This window comes from Cynoglossus semilaevis, chromosome 14 (genome assembly GCF_000523025.1).
Source record: "Cynoglossus semilaevis isolate Cse_v1.0 chromosome 14, Cse_v1.0, whole genome shotgun sequence".
NCBI lineage: Eukaryota > Metazoa > Chordata > Actinopteri > Pleuronectiformes > Cynoglossidae > Cynoglossus > Cynoglossus semilaevis.
The window spans coordinates 18869495-18896454 of NC_024320.1; the positions used below are offsets into that span (position 1 = coordinate 18869495).

Here is a 26960-nt window from a genome sequence, read left to right on the forward strand (position 1 = left end):
ATGCACATTTACAGGCTTTAACAGAAATTCACACTTACAACCAAAATATATTTGGCCTCCCAGAGGCTCCTGAAGCTAAATCCTTATGCTAATCTCAAATTAAAATGGCAATAATAGGTGTTTGTGTCCTCCACCATTCCCCTGTTCCCTCGTCCCTTCTTGCCACATAGCATAAATATGTCACATCAGACACACACACACACACGTTCACAAACCCTGTCAGATTCTTTCCATATGCCGTAAGGATTGACCTCGATTGAGCCCACTTCACAAACTAATTTCTGCAAGCACAAAAGAGGATTAGTGGAGATTAAGATGACATGGTCTGAGGACTGAGGAGTTGCTGGCACAGGCCAATTATAATCACTGCCATAACAGAATGTTTCAATAAAACTCAACGCCTTGATTTCTGGATCTGTTTACCTCCTAATATTAGACTACATTACATTTAACCATTTGTCCATTAGCTGTAAACATGTTTTTTAGATCAGACGTGGGCAAACATTTTGATTTGCATCAACTAAGATAAATGACATGTACTGTAAAAGTCATGCATAAAGGCTAAAATGCTCAAATGCTTTTATCATTTTCTACGCCATCTATTGGGGACACATCGGTATTGCAGGAAAAAGTATCATTAAATCATTAGTATCAAAAAATATCATTATATTATAATGATAATATAGTTAAATTATATAATTTGAAAAAGTTTGGCCGGACCGTATTAAAACGCTGAATGGGCCACATTCAGGCCCCCGGGCCTTAGTTTGCCCATGCCTGTTTGAGATGATACACAGATCAGCTTGTTGATAACATGGCAACATGGAGTTTTGACAGCAGATTTTACACCAGGATTTCTCTTGATCTCTACGGTTTATTTTCTAATCAATTAATTGACCAAACCTTGGTTTTTTGAGATGCACTTTTCACCGAGGGCAGAATTCGCTGTGGTCACCAATGACATCAGCAAACCATGGCGACGGAGTCAGCCTAAAATGCCAGACACTTTTCATCATTTCCAACCAAGAGCTTTGAGTGTTTTGATAGGTTTTCCCAGCACTTAGAGGATGAAGTGTCTGAGTGGCTGCAGTTGACTGACTCTTGTGTGGCTTGGTGTGCGGTTTGTAGTGTTTATCCACACGTGTGTGTGTATGTGTGTGTGTGAGTGAGTGCATGTGTGGTCCAAGAACAAAAGCAGACACTCATCAGCAGCAAAGTTGGCGTGTGCGCAGCACATTCAGAGCAGGAAGGAGAGGCAGGCTTTCATCTTCGCTCATGCTTGCTGAGACCCCAGTGGGGACCACATGCCTCAGCCGGGCCAGACCAGGAATTCTTTTGTGTGATTAATACGAAAAGTTTAGTGGTCTCCTGCCGTCACGGCCTGGGATATCGCTTCGAAGTCCCCGTCGGGGGGTCAGAGGCAGCCAATAAAGTCTGGGCGTTTGGCACAGATAACAACATACCACAGGGGGGTGGTGGTCAGAGAATCAACCAGTTAAAATCCTAACCAGCTGCCAGGCGTCCTGCGTTACTTTGCTAATTACAAACTGCGTGGGCTTCCTCATCCCCACTTCCACACCGACGGCCTCACCTCTGCTCCGTCTGCAGGCATGGCTTTTAATTATGTCGGCTCTTCTAATTGATGACAGAGAGGGAAACGGCAGCGTCTGCCTCCGCACACTCATGGAAATGCCTGAGAAATTGACGTTTTCCCTCCTCCTCGTTCATCCATGAACTGTGGCTACACCGCCTTACGTCAGCAAATATTCTCTCATCAGCCTCATTGTGACAATTACTCGATAAACCAAGGCTGCGCTTTTCTTCTTCTTCTTCTTCTATTATTTTTTTATTTTAAGACAGTTTTGTTCATTTTATTTTTGTGTGCTTTAAAATTGCCATCTCTGTCTGAGCTGCTGCCCTGACATTTGTCTGACAGGCAGGTTGAAGAGATGGGGCAGGATCAGTCTTCAGAGCATGATGAGTAACACAGAGCTGGGATCATGTCATCCACCAGACTGATTGCAACAATCCCTTCATTTGTCCTCAGAGAGGAGTTTCCCAAAGTTTTATGACAGCTCAAATATATTTTAGGTTTTTCGGTGCCAATAAATTGTGAAATGTAATATAGTTTATATTTATATTATATTATATATATGTATATTCATATATATATATATATATTAATGTGTAAGAAATACAAGACTACTGTATGTTTGTCAAACAATCGTCCTTTTCAAGTTGAGCATTTTACCACATATTGGTATTTAATGAATAAAAATAACTTCAGAGATACTTATAGTCAAAAACATTTACATCATTCATTTTAACTTCATCATTGTGTTCATTAATAATAATGACTTTACCCCCTTTTTAGGCTTCATATTGTGTCCAGGGACACATGGGCATGAAGACCACAGCACGCCTTTGTAATAAGAAACACAAGACACAAGACTACTGCAGTAATACTGCAGTATTACTGCAGTGCGTCAGTGGTCTGTAACTTGACAAATTGTCAACCCCCGGTGTCAAACCTCAAAGATGAACAACAGTGACGTTGTATCTGTTTTATACATTTCGACCTCTTTTGGCGTAAACGCTAATATTTGTTTTACCACGACAACAAGATCCAGATAGATGTGGAAATACTAGAAAATACTCTGCCAACAGTCTTTGAGTAGAGCAGCTAATGGTGACTCGGGAAAGTTGGTGAATAGGTGAACGTGACAGTTCTTCATTAACACAACGGGTTTATAACTAAAACCTTACCTTTACTGTATATGTTGTGGTATATTCAGTGATTCATTGAACAGAAATATATGTAATGAAATGAATATGAAATGTACTCTCTCACTCTCCTTCCATTTACTTTCATATATATTTATACAGTATATATGTATCAATACCCGCGACCCGGTAACGGATAAGAGGATGAAAATGGATGGATGGATATCAATCAATATCCATATATATATATGTATGTATATATATGTGTATATATGTATGTACATGTATACATGTGTGTAGGAAAGAGAAATTCAGGCTTGCATACACACACACAGATACACACTCACACTCTCTCTCTCTCTCTCACTCCCTCTCTCTCACACACACACACACACACACCTCGCCTCTTCTGTAAATTCCCCTCTGTAATTAAAAGGCTGCAATTGATAGATGTTGTTTCTTTCTAATGTCAGGTGAGAATCATCTTTACTGTTCAAAGCTCTGCTCCTGAGGCTTGTGCCTCTTTAACCCATCAACGCACCTCGACCGCTGAAGGCCTCACCACCTGCCTCCCTCCTCCCTCGGTTTCTGCCCTGAACCTCAAACCACACCCCAGTGAAAAAACACACACGGCAGCAGAAATTGCAGGGCAAATGCCTTTTAGCCACACTGATTAAAAGACCCAGCAACCCGGTTTCAAAGAGAACATAAACAATATTATGAGCAGATTGCCTTCAGTGATTCACCCTAAACAGTTATTACATCTGCTCTATGAAGTCGCACAGTGTTTTATCTTCCTGCGGTTTTCAGCGGTGAGATAAGCCCGGAGATTTCTGAGCTAAGCTAAGTGGCCTTAAAGGCATCCTTAAGCAGTTAATAAGTATGTACTAATGACCTGCAAACACATCTTATCAACACACAGACCTTTGATAAAGACGTGGCATTTCCAAAGGCTTAGGTGGTGTTTTGATTCAAAACTTCATAAATCTCTAGCTGCCAGAGAGAAAAAAAAATGAAAGTAGGTTGGAGGGTACGAATCAAGAGCCGGCAGTTTAACTAAACAAATTAACTTTCTTATCTAATCCAATCTAAACTAGGAAAAAATAGAATAATAAGTCGTTATCTTTAGTCTTTGTACGCTACACATTAACTGTAGCGATGCCTTGGGCAAAAAAAAAAAAGTGAACTGACTGTGGTTTACATCTAAATGTTAAAGCGTTAAAGTGTAACGGAGCTTTATTGACCCCAGTGTCCAAGGAGACAACAGTCATCCCGGAACGTGATTGTCTCGCTGCACGGTAGAGGTGCTAATGATGCTGCCTGTCAATCTCTGTCTGTCTTCAGTAAACAGAATACAGTGAGATCAACGCAGTGACACGGGAAGAAAAACTGCTGCCTGCACGGATGGATGGATGGATGGATGGATGTAGAGATCGATGGATGGATGGATGGATGGATGGAGGGATGGGTGGATGGATGGATGGATGGAGGGATGGGTGGATGGATGGATGGATGGAGGGATGGATGGATGGATGGATGGGTGGATGGAAAGATGGATGGATGGATGGATGGATGGAGAGATGGAGAGATGGATGGATGGATGGATGGAGAGATGGAGAGATGGATGGATGGATGGAGGGATGGATGGATGGATGGATGGAGAGATGGATGGATGGATGGAGGGATGGATGGATGGATGGATGGATGGGTGGGTGGATGGGGAGTTGGATGGATGGTTGGAGAGATGGATGGATGGATGGATGGAGGGAGGGATGGATGGATGGATGGATGGGTGGATGGAGAGATGGATGGATGGAGAGATGGATGGATGGATGGGTGGATGGAGAGATGGATGGATGGAGGGATGGATGGATGGATGGATGGATGGATGGTTTGATACATACATATATACATACATTCATACATACAGTACGTACATAAATACATATGTATGTATGTACATAAACCACTAATAATAGATAGACAGATCCATTATTAGTGGTTTATTCTGAATTCACTCTTAATGAAAAATACATGGCCTTGGCAGCAAAAGTCCATTTGTTTCAGAAACAATTCCCTTTACATTTTTTTATTTTTTTTTTATGTTAGGGAATCTTCCAGGCTGTTGTTTGTTTAGAAAGAAAATTGCAGAATTACTTTCTCGTTGCATTTAAAAAAATATAACATTTTCTTAGCAGAAATGGACTATGTCTCCACTGAGGCAGGAAACGATAAAAATTCAATTACAGGAAGATACCGTTTTTCACAACAATACGTAGGAGAATTATGATTTCTCTTCCCCAGATCCCAGGTCAGTTTTTATCAGAAAGAGCATTTACTGTATGAGCCCTGCCATATCACTATGAACAGCTACGGCTGTGGTGAGACAATACACTGTATACAGGAGAATTATAAGTACCTGACCTACAGTCTCTCTTCAACCGCAGCTCTACGTCCATCAGGTGATATTCAAGCAGTGAATTTAGACTCAGTGAAGCTCCGTCAGCTGGGGATAACTAGGGGGTTTCTTCAGGGTGGGGGTCAGAGGGATTATCCAGGGGAGAGGCCACAGAAACGATACAAGTCAGAATCAAAGGCACAATCCAAAAAAGACGCAGAGGAAGACGCAGAAGAGAGGACCCGTTGTCCATCCAACCTTGAACAATAATGAGATCTTATTAGTTTCCATTCACACTGAAGGCAGGGTGGATGACGTGGAGGGAAAAACAGAGGACTATTAAAGCTGCTTTCCTTTTGGGGAGAAAAAAACCAGCACTGAAATCATAAATCTGAGACAGTGAACTACTGCACCTCACTGCAGGGTAAAGATCGCAGCGATTACAGAGAAAGTTAAAAACAGTTCAGGTCAGCTGTGGCGGTGACCGACACTGACCAGGTCAGTGAGGTTTTTGTAAGGAATGAAAATGTTTAGACTCCAAGAACGTGGGGTTTCATGTTACGTTGTGTATAACTGCTTCAAAACAGGAACTTTGAGATCGTCAACCAGAACTTTATGTCATCCAACTTCTCCATTTTTTTTCTATTTCCCTTATTTTTAGCATCTTTTATTACCACGCGTCTCCAGCCTCAGTGTTTGTCCGCTTCTTTTCCTTCAATCGTTCACAGCCGAGGGCATATGAACTTTTCGGCGTGGACTTATCTTCTTTTTTAAATTTCATTTCTAGAAGGCTGTTCTGACATTGACATACTGGCCTTTGACTCAGTCCTCTCGCCTGAGGGGAGATTGCTCCACGACTGCCTCTCTCTGAATACTGATGTGAATGGTCGGAGGCAGCGCGGCACATTCCCAACCTATAGAGGAATGGTTTGACCCAAGATCTTATTACGTTCTATGTAATTTCAGCAATATTCAGAAGATCTTCAGTCCACGGCTCATTAATAATTCTGACCCAGAATGTACTTGCAACGACCTTTTTAAATCAAACTTTCTGTTAAGGTTGGCTGCAAACCTTTTTGTTTTTGCTAATTCCAAACCATAACCGCTGTAATGCTGTAGGTGGTTCCCAAAATAGGGGGCTGGGGTCCTTTAATGCATTGTTTCCTAAAGACTGGGATGCGACCCTCAGGTGGGTCGCAAAGGATTTTTTGGGGGGTTGTTTCGGATTGTGTTTCCCAGGAGTTTACGAATACTGTTTATTGACTTGGGTCGCGAAGGTTTGTGACTTTTAAAATATGGGTCCCCAGAAAATAAGTTTGGGAAACACTGCTTTAAGGAAAATCACAGAAAGCCGAAGGGGAAATCATTTTCATTTTTCAATGATTTTCAACCTAAGATTATTGTTTGGGATTGTTTTTTATGGCCTTTATGGCTTTGGAATTCAGGTGGGTTTCATCTGGTTAAAGGAGGATTCTGTAAAGTGAAAAAATGTGCAGCTAGCATAGCCGTTTTATTTGAAAACATCTCTCTTGTGTATGAGTGTATATATATGAGTGTGTGTCTGTGTTTGTGCACAGTGAGCAGCATTTTCTTTGCTCTTCATGCGTATGTTGCCAGGATACGCTGATATGAAGGTTCACTGTTTGGGTTATCACCCTGGGCCACAGACCTCGACTGCCCACACAGAAACACCACAGTTACATCTTTTCCGCCGAGCTCTACATAAGCCAAAAGCACCCGAAGGATTCTCAGCGTTGAAGGGTTGAGCCATCAGAGGTGAGCCCTGGGAGAACGGGTGTGGGTGGAGGATAAGACTCACTTCCTGGTGGACAGGAAATTCGACTTCCTGCCTTGATTAATGAGGGGGGGCTGCTGGATCACAGAGGGGCCCTGTGGGGCCTCCAGCACTGAGAGCTCCATCCACGTTTCACCTCAAGGACCAACATTTCTTTCACTCCTTTCATTGGTTCTCAAAATGCCTTGGGTCTCAACTACGTGGAACTGTTCTTCTGTCTGACACATAGTTTGTTTGTTTCCCAGGCTCCCACTTCCCTCTGGTGTGTGTGGTGTGGGTGTGTGTGTGTGGACTTTGTTTGTGAGTCCATGGGGGTCAAGATCCAGTAAAACTGGTGTTTCTCAACCCGGTGTCACCGGTGTCACAGGAGTTGTGTCTGGAAAAAAAAAAGAATGTAAACAGTGAGTACGACTGAACTCTGCTGAGCTGCGGGGGTTCAGCTAGCATCCATGCGACTGGGGAACTAAAGCAGGACGGCTCTGGTGAGGAGTGTGTGTCGGTATGTGTGTGTGCGCTTGAGGGGAGTGGATTGGGGGCTGGGGGAGTATAGGGAGGGAGTGGGGAGGCAGGCCCACAAGGGAGAGAGGGAGGAAGGAGTATAGCGCGAGGTGCTTTTTAAGATTTCATGTTCTCCTCCAGCCCCCACAGTTTGCAGATAAAGGTTGCTGTTGCCAAGGTGACTTGACAGAGAAAAGGAAAGTATCTAGCTGTGTTTCGTCTGTTCTTGTGCAGGAAGCTTAGAAGCCAGAGGCATAGATAAGATGATTTCAGTCCCTCCTCCACAGAACAAAAGCTGTACGCATGATATACTGCCTTAAATACCTCAACACTCTGGCTGCTGTATTCACTCTAAAGCTGCCTAAATATGTGAAACATGCAGTAATGAGAAAGTACCCCACACTGGGCTGAAGCCAGCGTCACACTCACGTAAACGCACACAAACACGGCGTACGAGGCAGACAAAGGAAGCGGTTCTCGTTACAGTCAAGAGGAAAAAACTCTTATGTTTATTAGGCATGAATTTCACATTGTGAAAAGAATCACATGTACAAAATAATGTCATAAAAATAGAAATTAAACTCTTACATGAAAGAAGGAACAGAAGAGTGATGTACACCGACAGCCTCTCTGTCTCGTTTGCATCGTTATGTGAAACTGTGATACTGTGCTCCAGTGTGGGCCAATGGGATTTTCAGATAAAACACAGAATAAGAGGAGCACATGGCTAGAAATGGGAAATGCCACTCAGCAATTAGGAGTGAATTGAAGGGGCATTCATTACGTGCTGTTGTCAGGGTAACCCGTGCTCAATGGGTGAAAAAACTCCTCTTATCTGATTGGTAGATTCATAGGCTCTTGTGTTCAGTGGTTGGAGGAGGTCAACAGTATGGAGGCACAAAGGTCTCCGTACAAGTCCCCAAACTGCCAGTTAAAGAAAGGACTCTTGGGTGGCTTTGAGGAGCCAAGGAGGAATTCGCCGGGCTGTTCATCCAAAAAAACACATTTGCTTTGATTTTGAAAACATGAGGAAGTACTAAAAAAAAATACGTTAAGTTTGGACTCATTACCTCTTACAATGAGGAAGTCGAATAATATGAAACTGTACGATGTCAACGTTCAGTCAGGAAAGAGACGGAAACCCGGAGAGAAAACACAGATGAGAGTGACCAAGAATGTGGAACGCAGAAGTAAAGTCAGCATCGCTATCTGAATTCTTCCAAACTTGCAGTGATTTTTTTTTTGTTTTTCTTATATTCGTTAACACTATGGCGAAAAGCACTGCGGTGTCTGCCCTTGTCAATACACAGTTTACTGGATTCAACTCTTTCACTGCTTAGTGGTGAAGACGTCTGTGGCTTAACACCCCCTCGAAAGAAAGAAAGCACATGGGACAGTCTGATCCAGCTGTCCCCTGAGGACAGCTGCACAGAGCGCCACATTCTTAAGCAACTCAGGGTCACTCTGTGGTGTCCCCTTTGGGTCACAAATGGCACTGTTTCAGCTGCCTGATTCATGGGTTTTAGTTCATTCTTTACTTCTTCTTTACTTTCTGGGCAAAGTTTGGTCTGATACAGGTCTGTCAGGTTCTGCTACAGGAAATGGTTTAAAAAGAAACCATCAGAGGTGGAAAATGAAAAAAAAAAACATTTGTTTTTGTTTGGGCAGTAACTCTGTTTTGCTCATCCCTATCTAATCGGTCAAATAGAAACTTTGTCTCTTTTGAAAGAAAACATTCCTAAACTGTGCAAAATGCAGCCAACAAATAAAGCGACATCTGGCCATGCATGACATAACCCAAACATACGGTACTATTACTTATGACCACAGGCAGGTAGGAAATAAATAGGATTACACATGTGGAGTAGCGTCATTGTTGTCATATAAATTAAGACTACATTGCAGCAAGGTAACAGATAAACTGATCAGGTCTCAGTTGAAGGTTAAAGGTGACAAGATTTGTGGGACTGTGGCGGGAGCGTTCATGCCAGTTTTACAGAATCACTATGAGTGGACATGCTCTACGAAGGCTAGATCTGTGACTCAGAGATCGAACCACCGCTTCTGCACGGCGGCTCTTGTGCAGCGGCGTTGTGTACAGCCCAATGAAACGATGACTGAAGCTGAAAACTGCATTCCGCGGGTGTCGAAGCGTAGCTGCAAAAGAGCTCAAATGTAAGGTCGTGACCCCCGCCATGCACCTCTATAGGCACACTGACCCTCCAACGCCACCTCAGCCCCTCCCCGGGGCACTGCTGCGATCCCCTTCTATCGTCGTCAACCTCAGCTGGTGTTGTTTATCAACAACTTGTGGCTCGCGGTGACAGCAAACGACCAGAGGCTTCACGAGAGGGACACTCAGAGGTGTTTCTGAACAGGGACAGGGACGAGGAGTTACCAGAGGATAGAAGGGGAGGTTTGCTCCTTCATTGTGCCGTTTCATACAGCTCACCCGTGTTCTGTCAAACTAGACTTTGTTTGCTCCTTTTGCACACAAATCACCGGATTTGCCCTACGACAGTAACAATGGGACATTCGTCATGCTATACATTGCCGTCTTTGTATGAAAGAGTTATTTTTACATATTTTATCACAGAAGAAAAACATTACTACGAAGCCCCACAAGGCCTGCCACGAGTAAATAGGAAAAAACACAGGTCGTGTGCAATGTTTACAGTCTTGGCGTGGCAGCATAAAAAGCCTGATATGCAAGGTGTAGACAAGATTTGTGCCTCGGATAACAAGCAGCAGTTGTTTTGGTTGGTTTGCATGAATAACTGTACAGTATGCCTCGTCCCTTCTCGGTAAAGCGATGACATCATTCTGGGAAAGTGTCCTGATCATGACTCGTCTGTACATCACTGCTCATTGTCTTTAGTGTTTATCTTCACAGTTGGAGTCCAGTAGATGATGAAAAAACGGGGAAATCTGAGGAAGAGAAACAGAGAACACATTAGTGTGGGGTCACTTTTTCCTGATGTTTTTTTTTCCAGTCTTTTTAAAATCTTTCTGTCCCTGTACAATCCATAGGAGTGTATTACATTTAAAGAGAGCCACACAGCCTGAAGAAGCGTATTATTGAGCTGCTTGAGTCAGTTGTAGGTCCATTGACTCGTTTTCCTTCTCTTTTTCTCCGGTATCAGAATCCATGTACTTTAATTAATGTTTCACATTACAACACAGTATTACGGAGACACTCCGTAAAAGTTGTAATTAAGTAAAGCCTTGGAACTCATGTCACGACAGAGCAAACAAACATTCAAGATAAATCTATTGGTCACATTCTTGGCAGACTGTCTACTATTCATTCACTCTTAAAGTCTTGGTATCGTTAAGGAACCGTCTGAGCTAGAAAGAGTACACTTTTAGATAGCACACTGGAAAAAAAAAAGAAGAGTCACTATGGCCTGAATTTCTGTTCTGGGTTTGAGAAGATGCATCATCTCACCTACTAAACGAATCAGCCAGTGGTTAGCTAGTTAAAGCTGATGCTAATTCTTAGCGAGAAGAATCCAGAACATTCAATCACTATGTTCAATAAATATCAACAAATATTAAATGACAGCAATAACCTCTACATATATAAAGGTTTTCCTTAAAAGGCGGCCATCTTTCATTCGAGTACACATAAGCTCTTCTTGTAGCGGACTAATAGCAGTTCTGCTACATCCCACCTCAGCTCTAACACAGTTAATCCTTCTCACTGGAAACCCCTTTAAACTGCCAGACCACAGAGTGGTAACCAGATGAAGCTGATCGGGTTACTGTAGTGTAAAGTACGTACACAGACCCGTTGAGTATTTGTAGCTGTACTACCTTCATCTACATACGTAGTGCTTGTCCTGAAAGTAGCAGTACACATCAGATACGGAGATCTGGGTTCTGATTGTTCCACTTTCTTTTCTTTTTTTTGAAAATATCATTGACTTTGCCAGGAAATACAGACCCATAATTCACACCATATGTATGTATATATATTCACTTATTTATTATTATATTTTGCCACTGTAAGCATTTTCAACTGAAAGCTTTTCAGAAGAAGGGGTAAAAAAAAGTAGGGACTCTGAGAAAAGTTCGCATCGCTCCCCTGAGAGAACCTCCTCTCTTCCTCTCACAGCAGCGCTCTCACATACTTCCTCTCCTTTTCATTCCCTAGCAGTCGGCCTTCTTTTGCCTTCCTCCATTTCTCTACAGTTTGCTTTTACGCAACATTAAGTGTGTAGACTGTCAGCTGCTACGACAGGCAGGCAAATATGTAAAGAAAAAGAATCTGTATTAAATTAGTGACAGGATTTCACCCTTCACTGAGCTCTGGGTCGCACTGGTTTAGAGATAGTTCTACTTTCTCGCTTCTCACACACGAGCCTGTGACAAGGAAGGAAATAATAAGTCTTTAGAAATGTTTCACGGTGACGAGCAGAGAACAGGGAAGCTGCTCGGAGCTGCCTCCTCTGCTTTATGGAACTGGAGACCGTGTCGTGCCAGACCACTGAGGAGAAGCTGGATGTTGTAGGAATTATAACAAATGCAGCAAAAACACTGCCTGACTGGGTGTGACTGGGGTATGAAATGTGTGGTGCAGGGTGTTGGGGTTTGATAGGCAGTTCACAAAGACCAGGTAAATCGTCATGATCTACAAACACCTGGGTTTGTTAAGTATCGAGCAGGAAGCGGCAGGAACTGAAAGCCATTGGAAAAAAATACATTTTATCATCTGCAGTTGAGGCAGTCACCCAGAATTCTGGGGTCTTGATGAAGTTTTTAAGTAAAAAAAAAAAAAAAAAAACAAGTTTATAAATTATACAAGTTCCCAGCGGCAGCTTTGTTATCGTGGTTGGTCATGACATTTGTGAGTTTGGAACAAATGCCGCAGTGGTTTGTTTGTTTATATTTGGTATATATTTGCCCTTTACATTGCCCTTAAACAATAACACTGCATACAGTTTCACAAAAGTTAAAGTACATAACCTCTAAAAACAAAGTAAACACCCAGAATTCCAAACCTAAATTCCTCTGGTTTGAATGTGGCCCACGACTCTTAAAGATAATCAGTGTCTTCCTGGTTTTAAGGTGAGACTCATTTCCCACTTTGCCACTTTTTTCAGCCACCTCCACTCACAGGAGATAATGAATAGTTTCCTTTACTGCCGGAATCTGCTGCTGCCTCCCTCTCACTCAACGTAAAGACCATTACCTTAACAAAGAAAGCGACTGAGAGTGGATTAGCCTCGCTAGGGTGTCGAAGCCCACTGGTGTGTGGCCTGTGTAATTGGCAGACCCTCTTTTGCCTTTTAGAGAGATTTCCCCCACAGGAGCGATAAAAGTATCCCATTCTCTTTCAATTACCTTCTCTGTCCTTCAGCCCATCCCCGTAGCCACATAACTCACTTAACTAACGCACACAGAGCCCTATCAGTCGCACACAGATCCTCCACCACCTCCTTCTGTCTTCTGCACACACCGACACCCCCCCCCACCTATGATATCGCCGCTGCTCCTTTTAAAGGCCTGACCGAGAGCAGTGATCATTTTTAGCGTCTGTGCAATAGTTATGATTGACCACTCGGTGACGCATGCTCAACCGCATTAGATGTGAAATCCATTTCAGACGAGCAGGTTCATTGATCACATTTAAAATGTGCTCGTTCAGCATGTCACTTACTGGCTGATCATCAAAAAGAGCTCACTCACGTCAGGTGTTTGCATGGGAAAATGATAAACGGCCAATATTACATGCTGCGTTTAAGATGCTAAAATAATCAGGCTGAAATTCGCAACAACAAAAAAAACGCAATCCGTCATCCGAGGGTCATGATAAGACAATTACAAGAGCCTCCAAAGAACAATAAGCAATATGGACACTACTGTCTCCTATATTCTGAGTCAATCCTACCATCCATTATATCAAAGGATTTTGGTGTCGCCTTAAGCTAAGAGTTACTGCGTTTCTGTGGACAGACCTTCTTTTGGTCAGGTTTAGGAAAAGAAAATCTCATACAAACCTTATGGAATGGTATGGTTGCAGTACTCAGAGCTCAGGCGGGGAGATGTTTCCAGGTGCTGACGAAAGCAGTGGGAATGAGTGAGTATGGCACAGTAGTGATGCTGTTCCAAGCATCCAGCGTGGGGTCGTAGCAGTCCAGAGTTTTACAGCGCTGCGTGCCAAAGTATCCGCCCACCACATACAGTTTATTCCCCGATGCAACAGCCTGGCAGCTCATTCTCTTGGCTGTCACATCACCCACTTTAGTCCACTGATAGCTCTCGCTGCTGAACTTATAAGCTGAGCACGCTGAAAACTCTGTATCCCCACCCATAACAAAGATCTGGGTCCCCAGCACTGCTGCAGCCGTGTAGCGCCACGGTTGCGGACATGAGGCAGGCACAGTCCATCGGTTCTCTTGTGGATCGTAGCACTGCACCTTAGGCAGCTTGTCGTGGGTGACGCTGGTGCCGCCGAAGGCGAACAGCTTGAGCTTGACACTGACCACCGCCGCATTGCTAACGCCTTCTCTTAAAGGAGCCACCATGGTCCACTTGTTTGCCACGGGGTCAAACTGCTCCACCTGTTTTAGCGACACCGATGGGGATGCTGGCAGGCAGCCCGTCGCTGCAGTGTGGCCTCCCACCACATAGAGACAGTGTTTGAGCTCTGCAGAGCCGTGGCCAAACCTCGCAATAAGCATGGGCGCTGCTTTGGACCATTCCTCGTGCACCGTGTCGTACACCCAAACATCTTTTGACACCCCGTTCTCTGAGCCTCTCCCACCGGTGATGTACACTTTACAGCCAATGGCACAGGCACTGAACTCCTTCCTCGGGCTGGGGATGTCTGCCTTGGGAATGATCTCTTTGGCTTTCTGGTCTACCAGGTATAACTTGTCACACATGAAGGTCTGCCCTCCGAGAAGAAACAGGGCATGGCTGGTCTTTCTTGGTCGAGCACATGGGCTATTAACAACACCGTCATTCTGCAGAATCTTGAGCTTACAGCGGATAGCTTCATCCACCAGCTCCTTGCTCTTGGCCTGGGCGTTAATCAACTCTTCTGTGGAAACGTTTTCCATCAGAAAGATGGCGGGCAGCAAGGCAAGACGAACTGTTCTCAGAAGCTCCGGAAGGTGGCAGTGCCTTCTCTCCAGGTCATAGTTGATCCAGTTCAGGGCAGCTTCATAAACTAGTCTCTCGTCTTCTGTCTCGAGCTCCTCGTGTGATAAAAGCTGAACCACCATATCTTTAGGTAATTGGAGGAAGTCGTCCGTCTTGCAAATAGCGGGGAAGTTGCTGAGGCACATGCTCCAGGAAAGCTCTGACAGCTTGGTGCACTGGTGGGCATCGGACAGCAGCAGCATGCCAAGACAATTGGACGGGTGGAGGTTTCTCTCCAGGAATTCGGCACAAGCATCACGGATGTCCTGAAACTCCAACATGTCCCCTGCTTCCAGGAGTGACTCCGCGTTCTCCTCATTGATGACCACGCGTGAGGAGTATGCATAATCCAGCAGGAGCTCTAAGACCTCGGGGTGGATGGAGTCATGGAAGTCTACCTCACTGGCCTGGCTCTCCCTCAGCCCGCCACTGAACATGGCCTCGAAGTAGCGGCTGCACGCCGCCAACACGGCTCGATGGCAAGGGAAGGAGCGACTGCCGGCATGAAGGAGGACGTCTGTGAAAAGCCGCTGTTGCCGCAGCGCGTTAAGATGCATGAGGACGCTGTCGGCGTAGGAGGACTTGTGGAACAAGTAGATGTTCATAGAGCCGGTGCTAGCTCGGGATTTCCGGTTCTCATGGACACACACGGACATTTTCATTGAATCCTAGGAGAGAACAAAGAAAATAAAACATTAAATAAAAAATAAAAAATTAAATACCAAAAAAAACAAAAAGAATCAAACAATGAATGTGTGGAAGAATTTTTATTTTGGCATTTAAACAACAAAATCAGACAGTTAAGCAGACTTATGTGATACATTAGTAACTTAATATGTTAAGGAATGTTTTACTTCAGACTGTACTTTCTGTCACGGTCAAATTCAACTGCAGACTTTCAATTTCATATGAAAAACAACAGTTTGGTGACCAACATAAAGTTTCACCTTTTCTGTCATCATACTGCATCCTACGACCCTTATATTTCATAATAAGAAAATGTCAAATCTGTAACTTTCCGGTGTACAACTGTAGTATCCATAATATGACAACTAATTTTAATGGCTCTTGTGAAGGTCAAACAGATTGTTTTCTCTTCAGAGAATGGAGGATTTTCTACTTTCATCTCAGTGCAGCGCTGATCCCTCTCTTGTCAAGATACTATGATTCATGGGAGAAGAGAAAAGAAAGAGAAAAGCAGGGATCTCTGAAAGCTTCTGAGAATATATTCCTCTTTAGTGCTTCCACACTAGTTGCAGCTTTCGTCCTCACAACCTCACCGTCCTCGCCCTGTCCTCGCTCAGGGCTCACTTTTACGCCATTCAGTTTCAAGATTAGTTATTGCCTCCAGCACTGCAATTGCGGAGATAGTAAAATGCAGTCCGGTCGAGTAACGTCACAACTGACAGATTCTATGGATGTGCAGAATGTGTGACGAGGTTTAAGGAGAGACAGAGGAATGCTAGACCTGACAGATCATTATTAATGAGGTTTATAAAAATGTATAATGTATTGGAACTGGACGAGCTCAAACTAACTGCAGGGGCTGAGAAGTTTGACAAAACTCTAGGTGATAAGGCTTTGCTGAATCATTAGAAGAATCTTCACGTAAAGAAATGATTTTTTCACAATCAGTCTGTCGTGGATACGTTCCAATTTCCCCAGGTTACATCATCTACTCCAAAACCAACACACCGCTGTCACAAGAACAGACAACACGGCCCAGACCCTGCAGGACAGATAGAAAAGCGGTGTCACCACAACGTACCTTTGTGCACAACAAAGCCTCATTGTTACCTGTCACAAGGTCCAGGTACCTGAGAGACACCCAGGTTGGAAATGTGGCACCGCTGTCAGTGAGGAAACCACAAAATTGCAAAGTAAATTATCACAACACACGAGATGTTGCACCCTTTTTATACGCACCTCTTCTTCTTTTTATTTCTGAAACTTTTCAGTCAAACAAAGCCCAATTCATAACGGCCATAATCTGCATTTGCAGCATGTGTGCAGCCGTGTTTCGGTGACTCAGATACAAACTACTCTCCCGTTTAACCGGTCTACTCCAGGCACTGGCTTTGAAAGTCTAAACTCTCATAAAGGGATAAAGACAAACCCGTTAAGCGTTTAAAGGAAAAAGTGGCCAAATTATTGAAACACAAAATCCATGCATAGAAATAATTCCCTCATTTGGAGTTCCAAATAGAAACACATACAGCTACCTGTTCATTATTGATGTCCATTTGCAGCAGATAACAGCCTAATACCAGCTCCGGAATCACGATTAATCGACAGCTACGCCGTGATCAATCTGAACAAAAACTGTAATTGTTCGGCGGCTCTGATATAACTGCATATTTGTGGCAGAATTGCGTCCATTTGCCAATTCATTCCAAATTATACGAGCTTCTGAGCTAATAAAATGGCTCCTGTAATTTATCTGACTCCCTGAGTAATGTGTTCACCCACGTTCTCACCCTGGGGTAAATGAAGAGACTGATACCACTCTCGCACATCCCAAACATGAAGCCTGTTAGCTTGACTTATTACACAGAGAGCTAACCGTACAGTACGCAGACACACACGTATATAAAACTTTCTCAGGCATATACTGTAGTTGTATTTCACAGTAATAATGAGCGGAAGAACATTATTCATTGCAACGTAATTAGATGCAAAACCAACAGCAACTCTGGTTTGTTACGTGAGTATTTGTTCCTTCCGTGCAGTGTGCAACTTAGCAGCCAGTCATCTTCTGGCCTCTGGCTCAGTTTTAATGAGACTGTCCTCGCCTGTCCTCTCACCTGCACATGTCACATACACACACACACACACACACACACACACTGACACTGAATAATATCACCTAGATTGATTTGTGTCCGTCATCCTAATAAATCAAGACAGTAAAACTGACAGATTTAGGATGAACTTTTAGCATCCATGATATATGTCCACGTTTGCGTCTGTCTGGGGCCAAAGCCCAGGAGTAATAATGGAATTAAAATATTTTTAGCATTTTATTGATTCAGAATGAATATCAGTTGTGCAATCAAATTCTCAGGAGGCACTTCAGTGATGTATCAGACGCTTTTGATGCTTGCTTAACGCGCAACCATCCTGTCACTGCAAGGATTCAAACCTGCAATCGTCCGTTTAGGAGGATTTTTTTTCTTTACCAACCACAGGCTGCCCCATAATGACGTGTTTCAGCAAATGTGGTCAAAGCAACCAAATAAATGAATTCTTCTCAAACTGATGAACCTCTAGACTTCAACTCTAAATTATCAGTATATTTACCCAACCATCCCATTCAGTTTAATTACAAAGTGCCTTGCTGGTAGACATAACAAAGAACAAACTTCACAGTTAAATGAGCTCACTCATGCATGCAGTAAGTGCCAGAGAGGTGGAGAAAAAATAAGGGCAACAAACCACGTACTTAAAGCATTTGCATTTTAAAGGATAAGGCCTGGATTACTGGGTCGGCCTGCAGCTCCTGAAGCTCCTTTGTTCATACATTTGTAATTTAAATGGAATTTGCCCTTTGTTACACATTAACTGTCCCCGGCTTTGTTCGGCATATATTTTATTGCTATAAGTCAAATTTGTTTATCTGCGAGTGAAAGAGAGCCATGGGTTTTGTATCTGGTCTGAAACTGTGTTTCTTGTAAACAACAGCAGTTTGTCCTGGACATTGAGACAAATATAAACAGTGTGTTTGGAGAAATGCGATTTCCTCCAGCGACACTGCCCCATAAATCACAGCATTAGTTTTAATGTGGCTGTTGATGGGAAACAGGTTGCGGCAGAACTGTAAACATCGTTAGTACAACATGTCGCTGCAGAAGTCCAGCTGGAACGCATTACAGACACGGTGGAACGGACGTCACGGCATTATTTGATTCCTTATAATTGTCTGTGAAAAGGCAGAACGTTCATATACACCGTGTACCGGTTTGCTGTTGTCTAGGCTGTGGCCTTTTTTTTTTATCATCAAAGTTGGATGATTTGATTTACTTTGACTTTACATTATTGGATGAAGACCAATAGACAATGGAACAGGTGTTTTAAGTCCCTACAATGTAGAATAGAATGGAATGTAAAACAATGCAATATTAATTCATTACCGAGAAAAAATCTAGTCCTGATTTTTTCTTTTGACCTTTTTGCAACTGTAACTTGACCCTGGGGATATGATGTGTCTTATTAAAGCATGCACCCAAAATGCATTTGCATGATCAGTTGGTTACTACACACGATTTACTTACCAGCCAAAAAATAAAGAGTTCACACTTATATTTACTCTTCTGTCATTTCCTCATACTTTGAGGCCTTCAGTCACGTGCAACCATTAATCAAAAAACCATATCTGACGTCTAACTGATCAGTAATAAAAATAAGACCCCCAAGCTCAAGATTGTAGCTCACACTGGTATCAATAATTAGCAATAATCAATATATTGGGATTGGGATTTATCTACGGCGTGTCATTGATTCCACACCTTTGATTCTGACACAATAAAAGTGTCAGTGCTGTCAGTGCTGAAGCCACCCGACAGAAGATTAAATGCCACTGGTGAGTGTAAGGTTCATTCTGGTTAACTGTGAGAACAGTGCCTTCACAGAGAGCACACGGCTGAACAGAGCACGCTGCATACCTCACTTAGCACGAGAAAAAAAAAAGGCAAAAAGAGAAAAAAGGATGCATATGCAGCCTCTGGACTGGCTGCACTCTTGTTTAAAATCATTGCCAGGTGTTCACAGTCAACCATGGGCTGCAGGAAGGGGAATGGGAGGGAGAGACTTCAAAAGTAAACAGCAGTCTCACAGGCCAAGTGTATAAATTTGCCGACTGAGAGGGAGGAAAATAATTAAACAGGCTGCAAAACAAGAGAGCACACTATTGATCCGCACGCCTGCATCAGTCTTCATCCAAAACAAACATAATCAGATTTATCGTCACACACCAGCTGTCTGCACACACACACACACACACACACACACCCGAGCAGAGGATAAGTGGGTTTACACTTGCAGCCTCGCCACTGAAATGATACCGCTGATCACATTATAGAACAAGAGCAGAGTGTGTCCCAGCTGATGTCGCCTTAAAACATGTCCAAAGTACAGGTCAGCGACAGAGGGCGTCAAGGAGACAAGGAAACAAGACAAGGAGACAGGGCGCTGGTGCTTTAAAAATAAAAAGCAACACCTTCGCTGAAAACATTTCCTTTGAGAGCAATGTTGCTGCTTTCCCATCATCTGTTTAACACACTGTGGAAAGCTGTGACAATGTCATCACTTTTTTCCCATTGATAAGTTACTGCAAATGAACCTATGGGATCATTCAGCAACAGTTTTCCCATGGTGAGAAGTGACAGTTTGTACATACCTGAGGTACGTGATACACAACAGTGATCGACACCTTCATGAAATATCCGACAACAACACATAATCCCACATAAACACGACAGAGCCCAGATATTTGTATATTGTAATTGTGTTTAACTCTGTTTTTCCCACATTGCTGATTTTATTTCATCAATCATCATTTATACCAATGACGTACTTATTATACACATATTGTTTTATTATCCATATAAATGTTGATAAAAGTTTTGATCTGATTAATCACAAAAAATACTCGATTAATTATGATTAATCGAGATTGATAAACATTCGTAAACATATCAAAACAACTTTCTGTTTCACACCTGTGCATGTTTATATTTACATATAGATTCATCACAGTCTAATCTAATCCAATCTGATCTCATTTCTCTAATATGACAGCCTGTTATGGCTGATGTGCGGTGTGCTCGGCTGTTGACCTACCTCTTTGGGTGAAAGCAGGAGTTCAATAGTGTCCGCAGTCTCCCTGGAACATGCTACTTCTGACAGAGCCACGGTGCAAGCCCTGCTCTGGAGGAGCGGAGTGGAAGTCACCTCCTCTCGTTCCCGAAACGTTGTCTTGAGGGACGGAGGGAAACGAAGAGTCCACCCCCAACCGCTTCTTTGGCACTGGTTGTTTACGCACTAAAACTGCAGGAAGTTCTTAGCAGAGATGATTTGCGTTCATTTAAAATGACACTGAGGCTCCGGCTGCAGAAGAAGAACGCGTGTGAAGGATGGGCTCGAGAAACAGACTGCGCTGCTACGTACTACTCCGCTGCTCCTTCTCAGCGTGACTGACCTCCTCCTTCTGCTGCGCTGCCGCTCCTACTCCTCTCTCAGTCTCTCTCTCTCTCTCAGTCTCTCTCTCTCTCGCTCGCTCTCTCTCCCAGATCAATGGGTGTGTACGACTGGGGGGGGGGTCTCCTCGTGCACGCCCGTGACGTGGGAGGTGTAAACATTCCCCACGTTTTGGATCAATAGAAAAGATGTATCTATATGTGTCGACCTATCTATCCATCAGTAGCTTTGGTATTAGAAGGAGTACTAGCAGGAGTTATAGTGATAGTTGAAGTAGTAATAATAGTCGTAATAGTAGTAGAAGTACATATTTAAGTAGTAGTACTAAAAGTTTTAGCAGGTCCAGGACCTGGTTGCAGCAGCAGTAGTGGTATGGTAAGAGCAGTACTAAAATTATTAGTTATGGAGGGATAGTTATAGTTAGTAGCAGTAGTATTAATATAGGTATAGTACTGGGTGAGACTGACTTGAAAAATGAACTAATAGTACGCGTAGCTGCTGTTGTTCTTGTGATAACTGTAGTCGTAGTACTTGCAGTAGCAGTGGTGTTGGTGGCAAAAGTACAGTAGTAGATGCAGTAGTAGTTCATCGACGGGAGTTGCAGTATTGGAGTAGTCAAAGTAGCAGTGGCAGCAGCTGCAGTACCAAAGGTGGCCATAAGACTACCAGCAGTAATAGTAGTGACAGTCACAGTAGTACGTGGTAAAAGCAGTAGTACGGGGCAGTTGAAGTAGTAGGTATTAGTGAGCTGCACCTTTGCAAATTTGTAAACGTTATCATTACACGGTCAAACTATGCAACTTATTTTTTGTCACTGTCCGTAAATCACTAGGAGTGATAACGACATATAAGTTAAGACGTCATGTTAGTTCATCAGTGCTAACGGACCAGGACTAACAACTAAGTTCGTAAACAGTTTCCTTAGTAACCGGGGTTTTTCGCCTTTAAGGTCAAAAGTGGTTGTACTTTTAACATAATGAGAACCTTTACGTTCTTTTAAGCATAATCTCCTACATCATGTGCATAACTCATAATAACTCACTGTGAAGCTGTAGCCTATAACAATTTAGTTTTGCGTGTTTTTATTGTTTTTCTATTTTATGTCTTTTAAAACATTTGTTTTGAAAGTTTGTTGTAAATTTGGTCCAGATTTCCCTGTGGCTGTGGGTTTTAGGTTCTTTAATCAGTGCTGTAAAACACACTGGCGCTCTGTAGTTAGATGGTTTATGGTCAATATTTGATATATGAATGTACTGTAGTACTAATACACTGGATGGGCTAATTGCTCAGACGACAGTAGATCACAATTACAGTCCAAGCTGTCTGACTGACGGAACGGGTCAAACTAGCTCCAGCTTCGTGACCAGCACAGGGAGAACATTAAGGCATTGTTTGTATAGTACTCAACTGCAGGAACCTTTTTTTTAAGATGCTATGGTGCATAAATCAAAAACAATGCACCAAACTCTAAAGGTTTGACCGGCTCGCAGCAAACCCACAGAGGAAGTCCTATAGGAGTAGAAGTGCATTGTGGTTATTGTTCAGAATGGTTGGGACTTCAGGAGTCTAATTTTATCTGTGGATATCTTCTGTGAGCCACATCTGCGGTGGTTGTTGACGACATGTCCGTCATTGACTAATGTCTTTGGCAGACACTGGGAGCTCCAGAGTCAATGTTTACTATGTTTTTATGTACAGTGCACTTGTGTTGTGGTGACTGCAGGCTTGTATTTGGGTTTTCTTCCCATCAACTGCTTTTATGAAGACAACAATTTCTGCAGCTTTGTGTTAGAGTCGATGCAGTAAAGAACCGTCAGTCCTTGATACACGTGACACGAGAGACATCTAGTGGATGCATGTTGAAAAATCAGGAGAAGTCTAAAGGCTTTCGAAAGTCCTCATAACCGCCGGCATTTAAAGATGTCCTTATATAGAGGATAAAGTCCCCCGTAATTATGTAATGCTTCTGACACAAGGCTCGTGTGTTTTTTCCCTTGGTCATTTGGCTGATAACGCAAAACAGACTGCTCATAGTCCTATAGTCTTATCGTTATATGTTCTGATTATCCACAATTTTTGTTAACCGTTTGTTTGCTCTTTAGAGCCCCATTTGGTACGATTTTCTTTCAGGAAATGGTTTTATTTATTTTGTACACTGACTACCAAATTACAAGTTTCCATACTGGTAGGAATCTAGGTATGTGGGTCATCAGGTAGGTAGGTATGCTGTTAGATCGGTAGAGCAGGAAGTATTGATCATCCAGTATGCCTTGGAGTTATTTCGTATTCCTAATTCTAACTGTAAAGAAGGGCGTTTCAATGTTCAAACTAATATAAAGCGCAGGAATCCCGTACATTGTAATATACACAAATGTGTTTTGTATAAAATCTGGGCCTAGCTTTATATAGAAGAGCGAGTCAAAGGGTTCTAAGAAGGTTGTGATGTTTTGAAATGTGTTTAAACGGTGTCCAATGGTTTAGTTTTAAGTCTGAGACGGTTATAACAAGTTGTAGCCTCTTTTTTTTCAAAGAATAAAGCTGTTATATATTTCATTTCATTTCATGACCCGGAAGCTCTTTTCTAGAGCTTTCGGTCTGTACACAAACTTGACAACATGTGAAATACTACCTCTATATTCTGTTCTGAGATAAATATATGCTCCATTCCTGTAATTACTAAATATATTTTTTAACATCATTTCTAAAGATTTAAATTATTATTATTATTTCTACATTTAAATGTTAAAAAGTAAAATAAAGTTTAGGGGGGAAAACTGTCCCTTTAAGAGGGACTTCCTCAAAACAAGCCCCGCCCAGCGTAGCTCCCCCTCCCACAGAATGTTGCTGGTTGATTTCCGCAGCGCGTGACTTTGCTTACTGCTGTGGAGCGAAAATGTTTGTTTCGTTGAAGCTATCTATTTTTCTATTTCTGTTGACGTTAGGCCCGTGTTCGGGGCGGCGGACCAAGTTCGTCAATAAAGAAGAGGAGAACGAAGAGCCCCTGCTGGTGGCCGGGACGTCACCGTTCGGTTCTTTGTGGCCACTGCCACAGAAAGTCTCTATTACTGATGTTTCATTCAAGTTAACTGGTTCCTCTTTTAACATCGTTGACGCCACAAAGTCCTCCGCGGGTCCGAGCTGTAACGTCCTGCAGAATGCTTACAGGAGGTAGAGATTGATTGATTGATTGATTGATTGATTGCAGAAAAATGAAAGTAAGTGTAAATGTCATATGACAACATACAGTCCTAGTGCTCTGGCCGTCTTTCCACTTCCATATTCATGAGAGTTGCACCACTTTTTTTTATCTAGCTTCAGTATTTTTGAAATGCTAACAATCTATATTTGCTATATTCGTTGATACGATAACATTTTTTTCTATACTATATATTTTTTTGATCTGACATTATTGTAATTATCATAGTACTATTAATACAGTTTATTTTTTACGATTTTTGTTAAATAAAAATGTATGTTATGGTAAACCTTCCTAAAAAACAAAATATATGAGTTTCGTTTGTGGAAACATGATTCATTGTCATTTTTAACAATATGTTTGTGGTGTTTCACAATTGTGAAAGCATCAGCAATTCTTCTGTCAAAGTTTGGATTTGTTAGAGATGTCTAAGATTGTTTTGTGCTTGCGCAGAAAGTTCCAGACATTTACTTTGAATAAAAACTATTATGCCATAATACAAGTTAATGTTGTGGTTAGCATTTGTTTTGACAAAGGTAGCAATGATATTTGTTCATATGGTTCAGCACTTTGGTTACACCCATGTTTGTCGTAAAGGATGTTACAACGCTTTGTCTCCTCTCATAGATATTATGAGTACATGTTTGGTGGCGGGGCTAAAAAGCAGTGGCTAAACAGGCAGGCGGGCCCCTCTGAGCTGACAGAGCTGCAGGTATGGATCACATCACCTGACTCTGAATGTGACGGATACCCCAGCATCACGGCAGACGAGTCATGTGAGTCCCTGTTTTGTTGTCCCTTTTTGAACTTGCACCACATCCTGATATTCAGGAATATTGACTCAGCTAAAATTCAGGCCTCTGACACAAAAGATTTTTGCTTTTTTTTTTTTACACCAAAACTAACAGGCAACTGCTTCTTCCCACAGATGAACTGACTGTAGACCAACCATATGCAATCCTGAAAGCACCAACAGTCTGGGGCGCTCTTCATGGTGAGATCATTTCACTCCATCCATGGTGACATTGCACTCTAGGAAAAAAAAGGACTCTGTTTTTTGTGTGGCAGTTTTTATTTGTTTGTTTGTTTATCTGGAACAAAACTATGGGATACACATACACACAAGACTTTATTTTTCACATGGATAACTACAGTAAAATGCCACCCAAATCAGCTTCAGTTCAAACATTAAATATGATAAAGGTGTGCACAGTAAATGTCCTGTATCAAAGTGATGTCCAATGAAAACACACCAACACATTATTGAGTTGTTATGAATGTGCTGAAGTATGTGCCCCAGTAATTTACACTCCCTTCACACTGGTGCTGGGAAACGCAAACCAAAATAAAACCAGTTCTGTCTTTGAAATATTGATACTGATAAATGGTGCCATTAAATCAATTGTTTTTATTTTTTATTTTGTAGGGCTGGAAACATTCAGCCAATTGGTTTATGAAGATGAATACGGAGCTGTGAGTGGAAATTCAGTGGTACAACATCCTAATTTCTCTGCTGTGCTGTAAGGGAGTCATACGTTGTTGTTGTTTTTTGTTCAGAAAAGCATCAATTCCACAACCATCAGCGACTTCCCCAGATTTTCACACAGAGGCATCTTACTGGACAGCTCCCGACATTTCCTGCCCATCAAAGTAATCCTGGCCAATCTGGTATGTGAATAGTCACTGTTTCATATGTTTCTTTGCTCATTTCTATCCAAATATGTGACATTTTTTTAACACCTGTTATTTGGGTTCCTGTACAGGAAACAATGGCAATGAACAAATTCAACGTATTTCACTGGCACATCGTTGATGACCAGTCCTTCCCGTACCTGAGCCAAACATTCCCGCAGCTGAGTCAGAAGGTCAGTCAGTTAAGGAAAGGTGACAAGTCTTAGCCAATAGTAACGTGAAAGTTTTGTGTTGAAGGTTTACTGTATAAGGTACAATTTGTGTGAAATATTTCATATTCCATCAGAAAAAATATCATTTAAAAAACCGTTAACTGTTGTTTATAGTGTCGTGTTGTTTTTGTCCAACAAGAATAAGCCACGGGTAAATTTGCATTGATGGTGGCTGACATTTTTTGACATTGTCTTTTGTCTCTATGTACTTCATTGGATGGTAAGTTGAGAGTTATTGAACCATACCATGTAACTTAACCATAACTTAATAGTCTGTGCTCAACAACATGTACGCATAAAGAGCCTTTCGACCGTTCTGTGTATTTGTTATGAGATAACGTGGTACATTTTTGGTAAGCTGCATGCAAACGTTCTCCAACATATGAAGTGACGCAGTACCACCGGAAAGCATAGGAGGCAGTGTTGCTGCCCGGGAGTGGAATTCTATTTCTCGTTACTTCCTGCAGCGTTGCCGTGTTAGCTATTGTCTGAGAAACTCACATTACGCAGGAAATAAACTCTGAACTCAGCAGTGCCCAACAGTGGATTTATTGCTCAACAACCTTGGTAACCATAAGGCTCTAGACAATATTATAGTCACAATTCAATGAATCTTTGTCGTTCATTCTAGGGAGCCTATCATCCCTACACTCATGTCTACACTCCTGCTGACATTAAAATGGTGATTGAGTTCGCCCGGTTGAGGGGAATCCGTGTTATCCCCGAGTTTGACACTCCAGGGCACACACAGTCCTGGGGCAAAGGTGAGTTTTTGCTAAATAATTATTCATAATTAGTCTTGTTTCTCCCATCAGTTGATACCTGAACCACTCATCATTTGTAACAGTAACATCTGTTCTCGTTTTTAAGGCCAACCAGATCTTCTCACACCCTGCTATTCTGGACCTCAACCATCTGGTACCTTCGGACCCGTGAACCCCATCTTGAACACTACATATGACTTCATGGACCTGTTCTTCAAGGAGGTCAGCTCTGTGTTCCCCGATGCCTACGTCCACCTGGGAGGAGATGAGGTGGACTTCACCTGCTGGTGAGGCCGTGAATAGTGTCTCAGCATTCAGTGACCAATGTCACTTCCTG

The 26960-nt window shown here is 42.5% G+C and overlaps 2 protein-coding genes across 3 annotated transcripts in view; one reads left to right on the forward strand and one right to left on the reverse strand.

Moving 5' to 3' along the window:
• Positions 1-9029: 9029 nt before the first annotated feature.
• On the reverse strand, positions 9030-20807 carry enc1 (ectodermal-neural cortex 1). The gene is made up of 3 exons (XM_008325674.3): positions 20403-20807; positions 13418-15232; positions 9030-10343 (listed from the first exon to the last, which is right to left on the reverse strand). Exon 2 carries the CDS (start codon positions 15224-15226, stop codon positions 13451-13453), a length of 1776 nt encoding a protein of 591 aa, XP_008323896.1. The 5' UTR covers positions 15227-15232; positions 20403-20807; the 3' UTR covers positions 9030-10343; positions 13418-13450.
• A 2783-nt stretch (positions 20808-23590) lies between these two features.
• hexb (hexosaminidase B (beta polypeptide)) overlaps positions 23591-26960 on the forward strand; it is a 6501-nt gene continuing 3131 nt past the window's right edge. The window contains exons 1-8 of one of the 2 annotated variants that reach the window (XM_017038616.2): positions 23591-23927; positions 24583-24731; positions 24884-24949; positions 25382-25428; positions 25513-25623; positions 25719-25820; positions 26491-26623; positions 26730-26910. In XM_017038616.2, coding sequence (XP_016894105.1) covers positions 23653-23927; positions 24583-24731; positions 24884-24949; positions 25382-25428; positions 25513-25623; positions 25719-25820; positions 26491-26623; positions 26730-26910 — 1064 coding nt within the window. In that variant the 5' untranslated portion in view covers positions 23591-23652. The remainder of the gene's footprint in view (positions 23928-24582; positions 24732-24883; positions 24950-25381; positions 25429-25512; positions 25624-25718; positions 25821-26490; positions 26624-26729; positions 26911-26960) is intronic. The other variant, XM_017038617.2, reaches the window with a different exon arrangement.

Coding starts and splice junctions, on each gene's coding strand:
- enc1 (XM_008325674.3), bottom strand. CDS start 15,226: ATGAAAATGTCCGTGTGTGTCCATGAGAACCGGAAATCCCGAGCTAGC.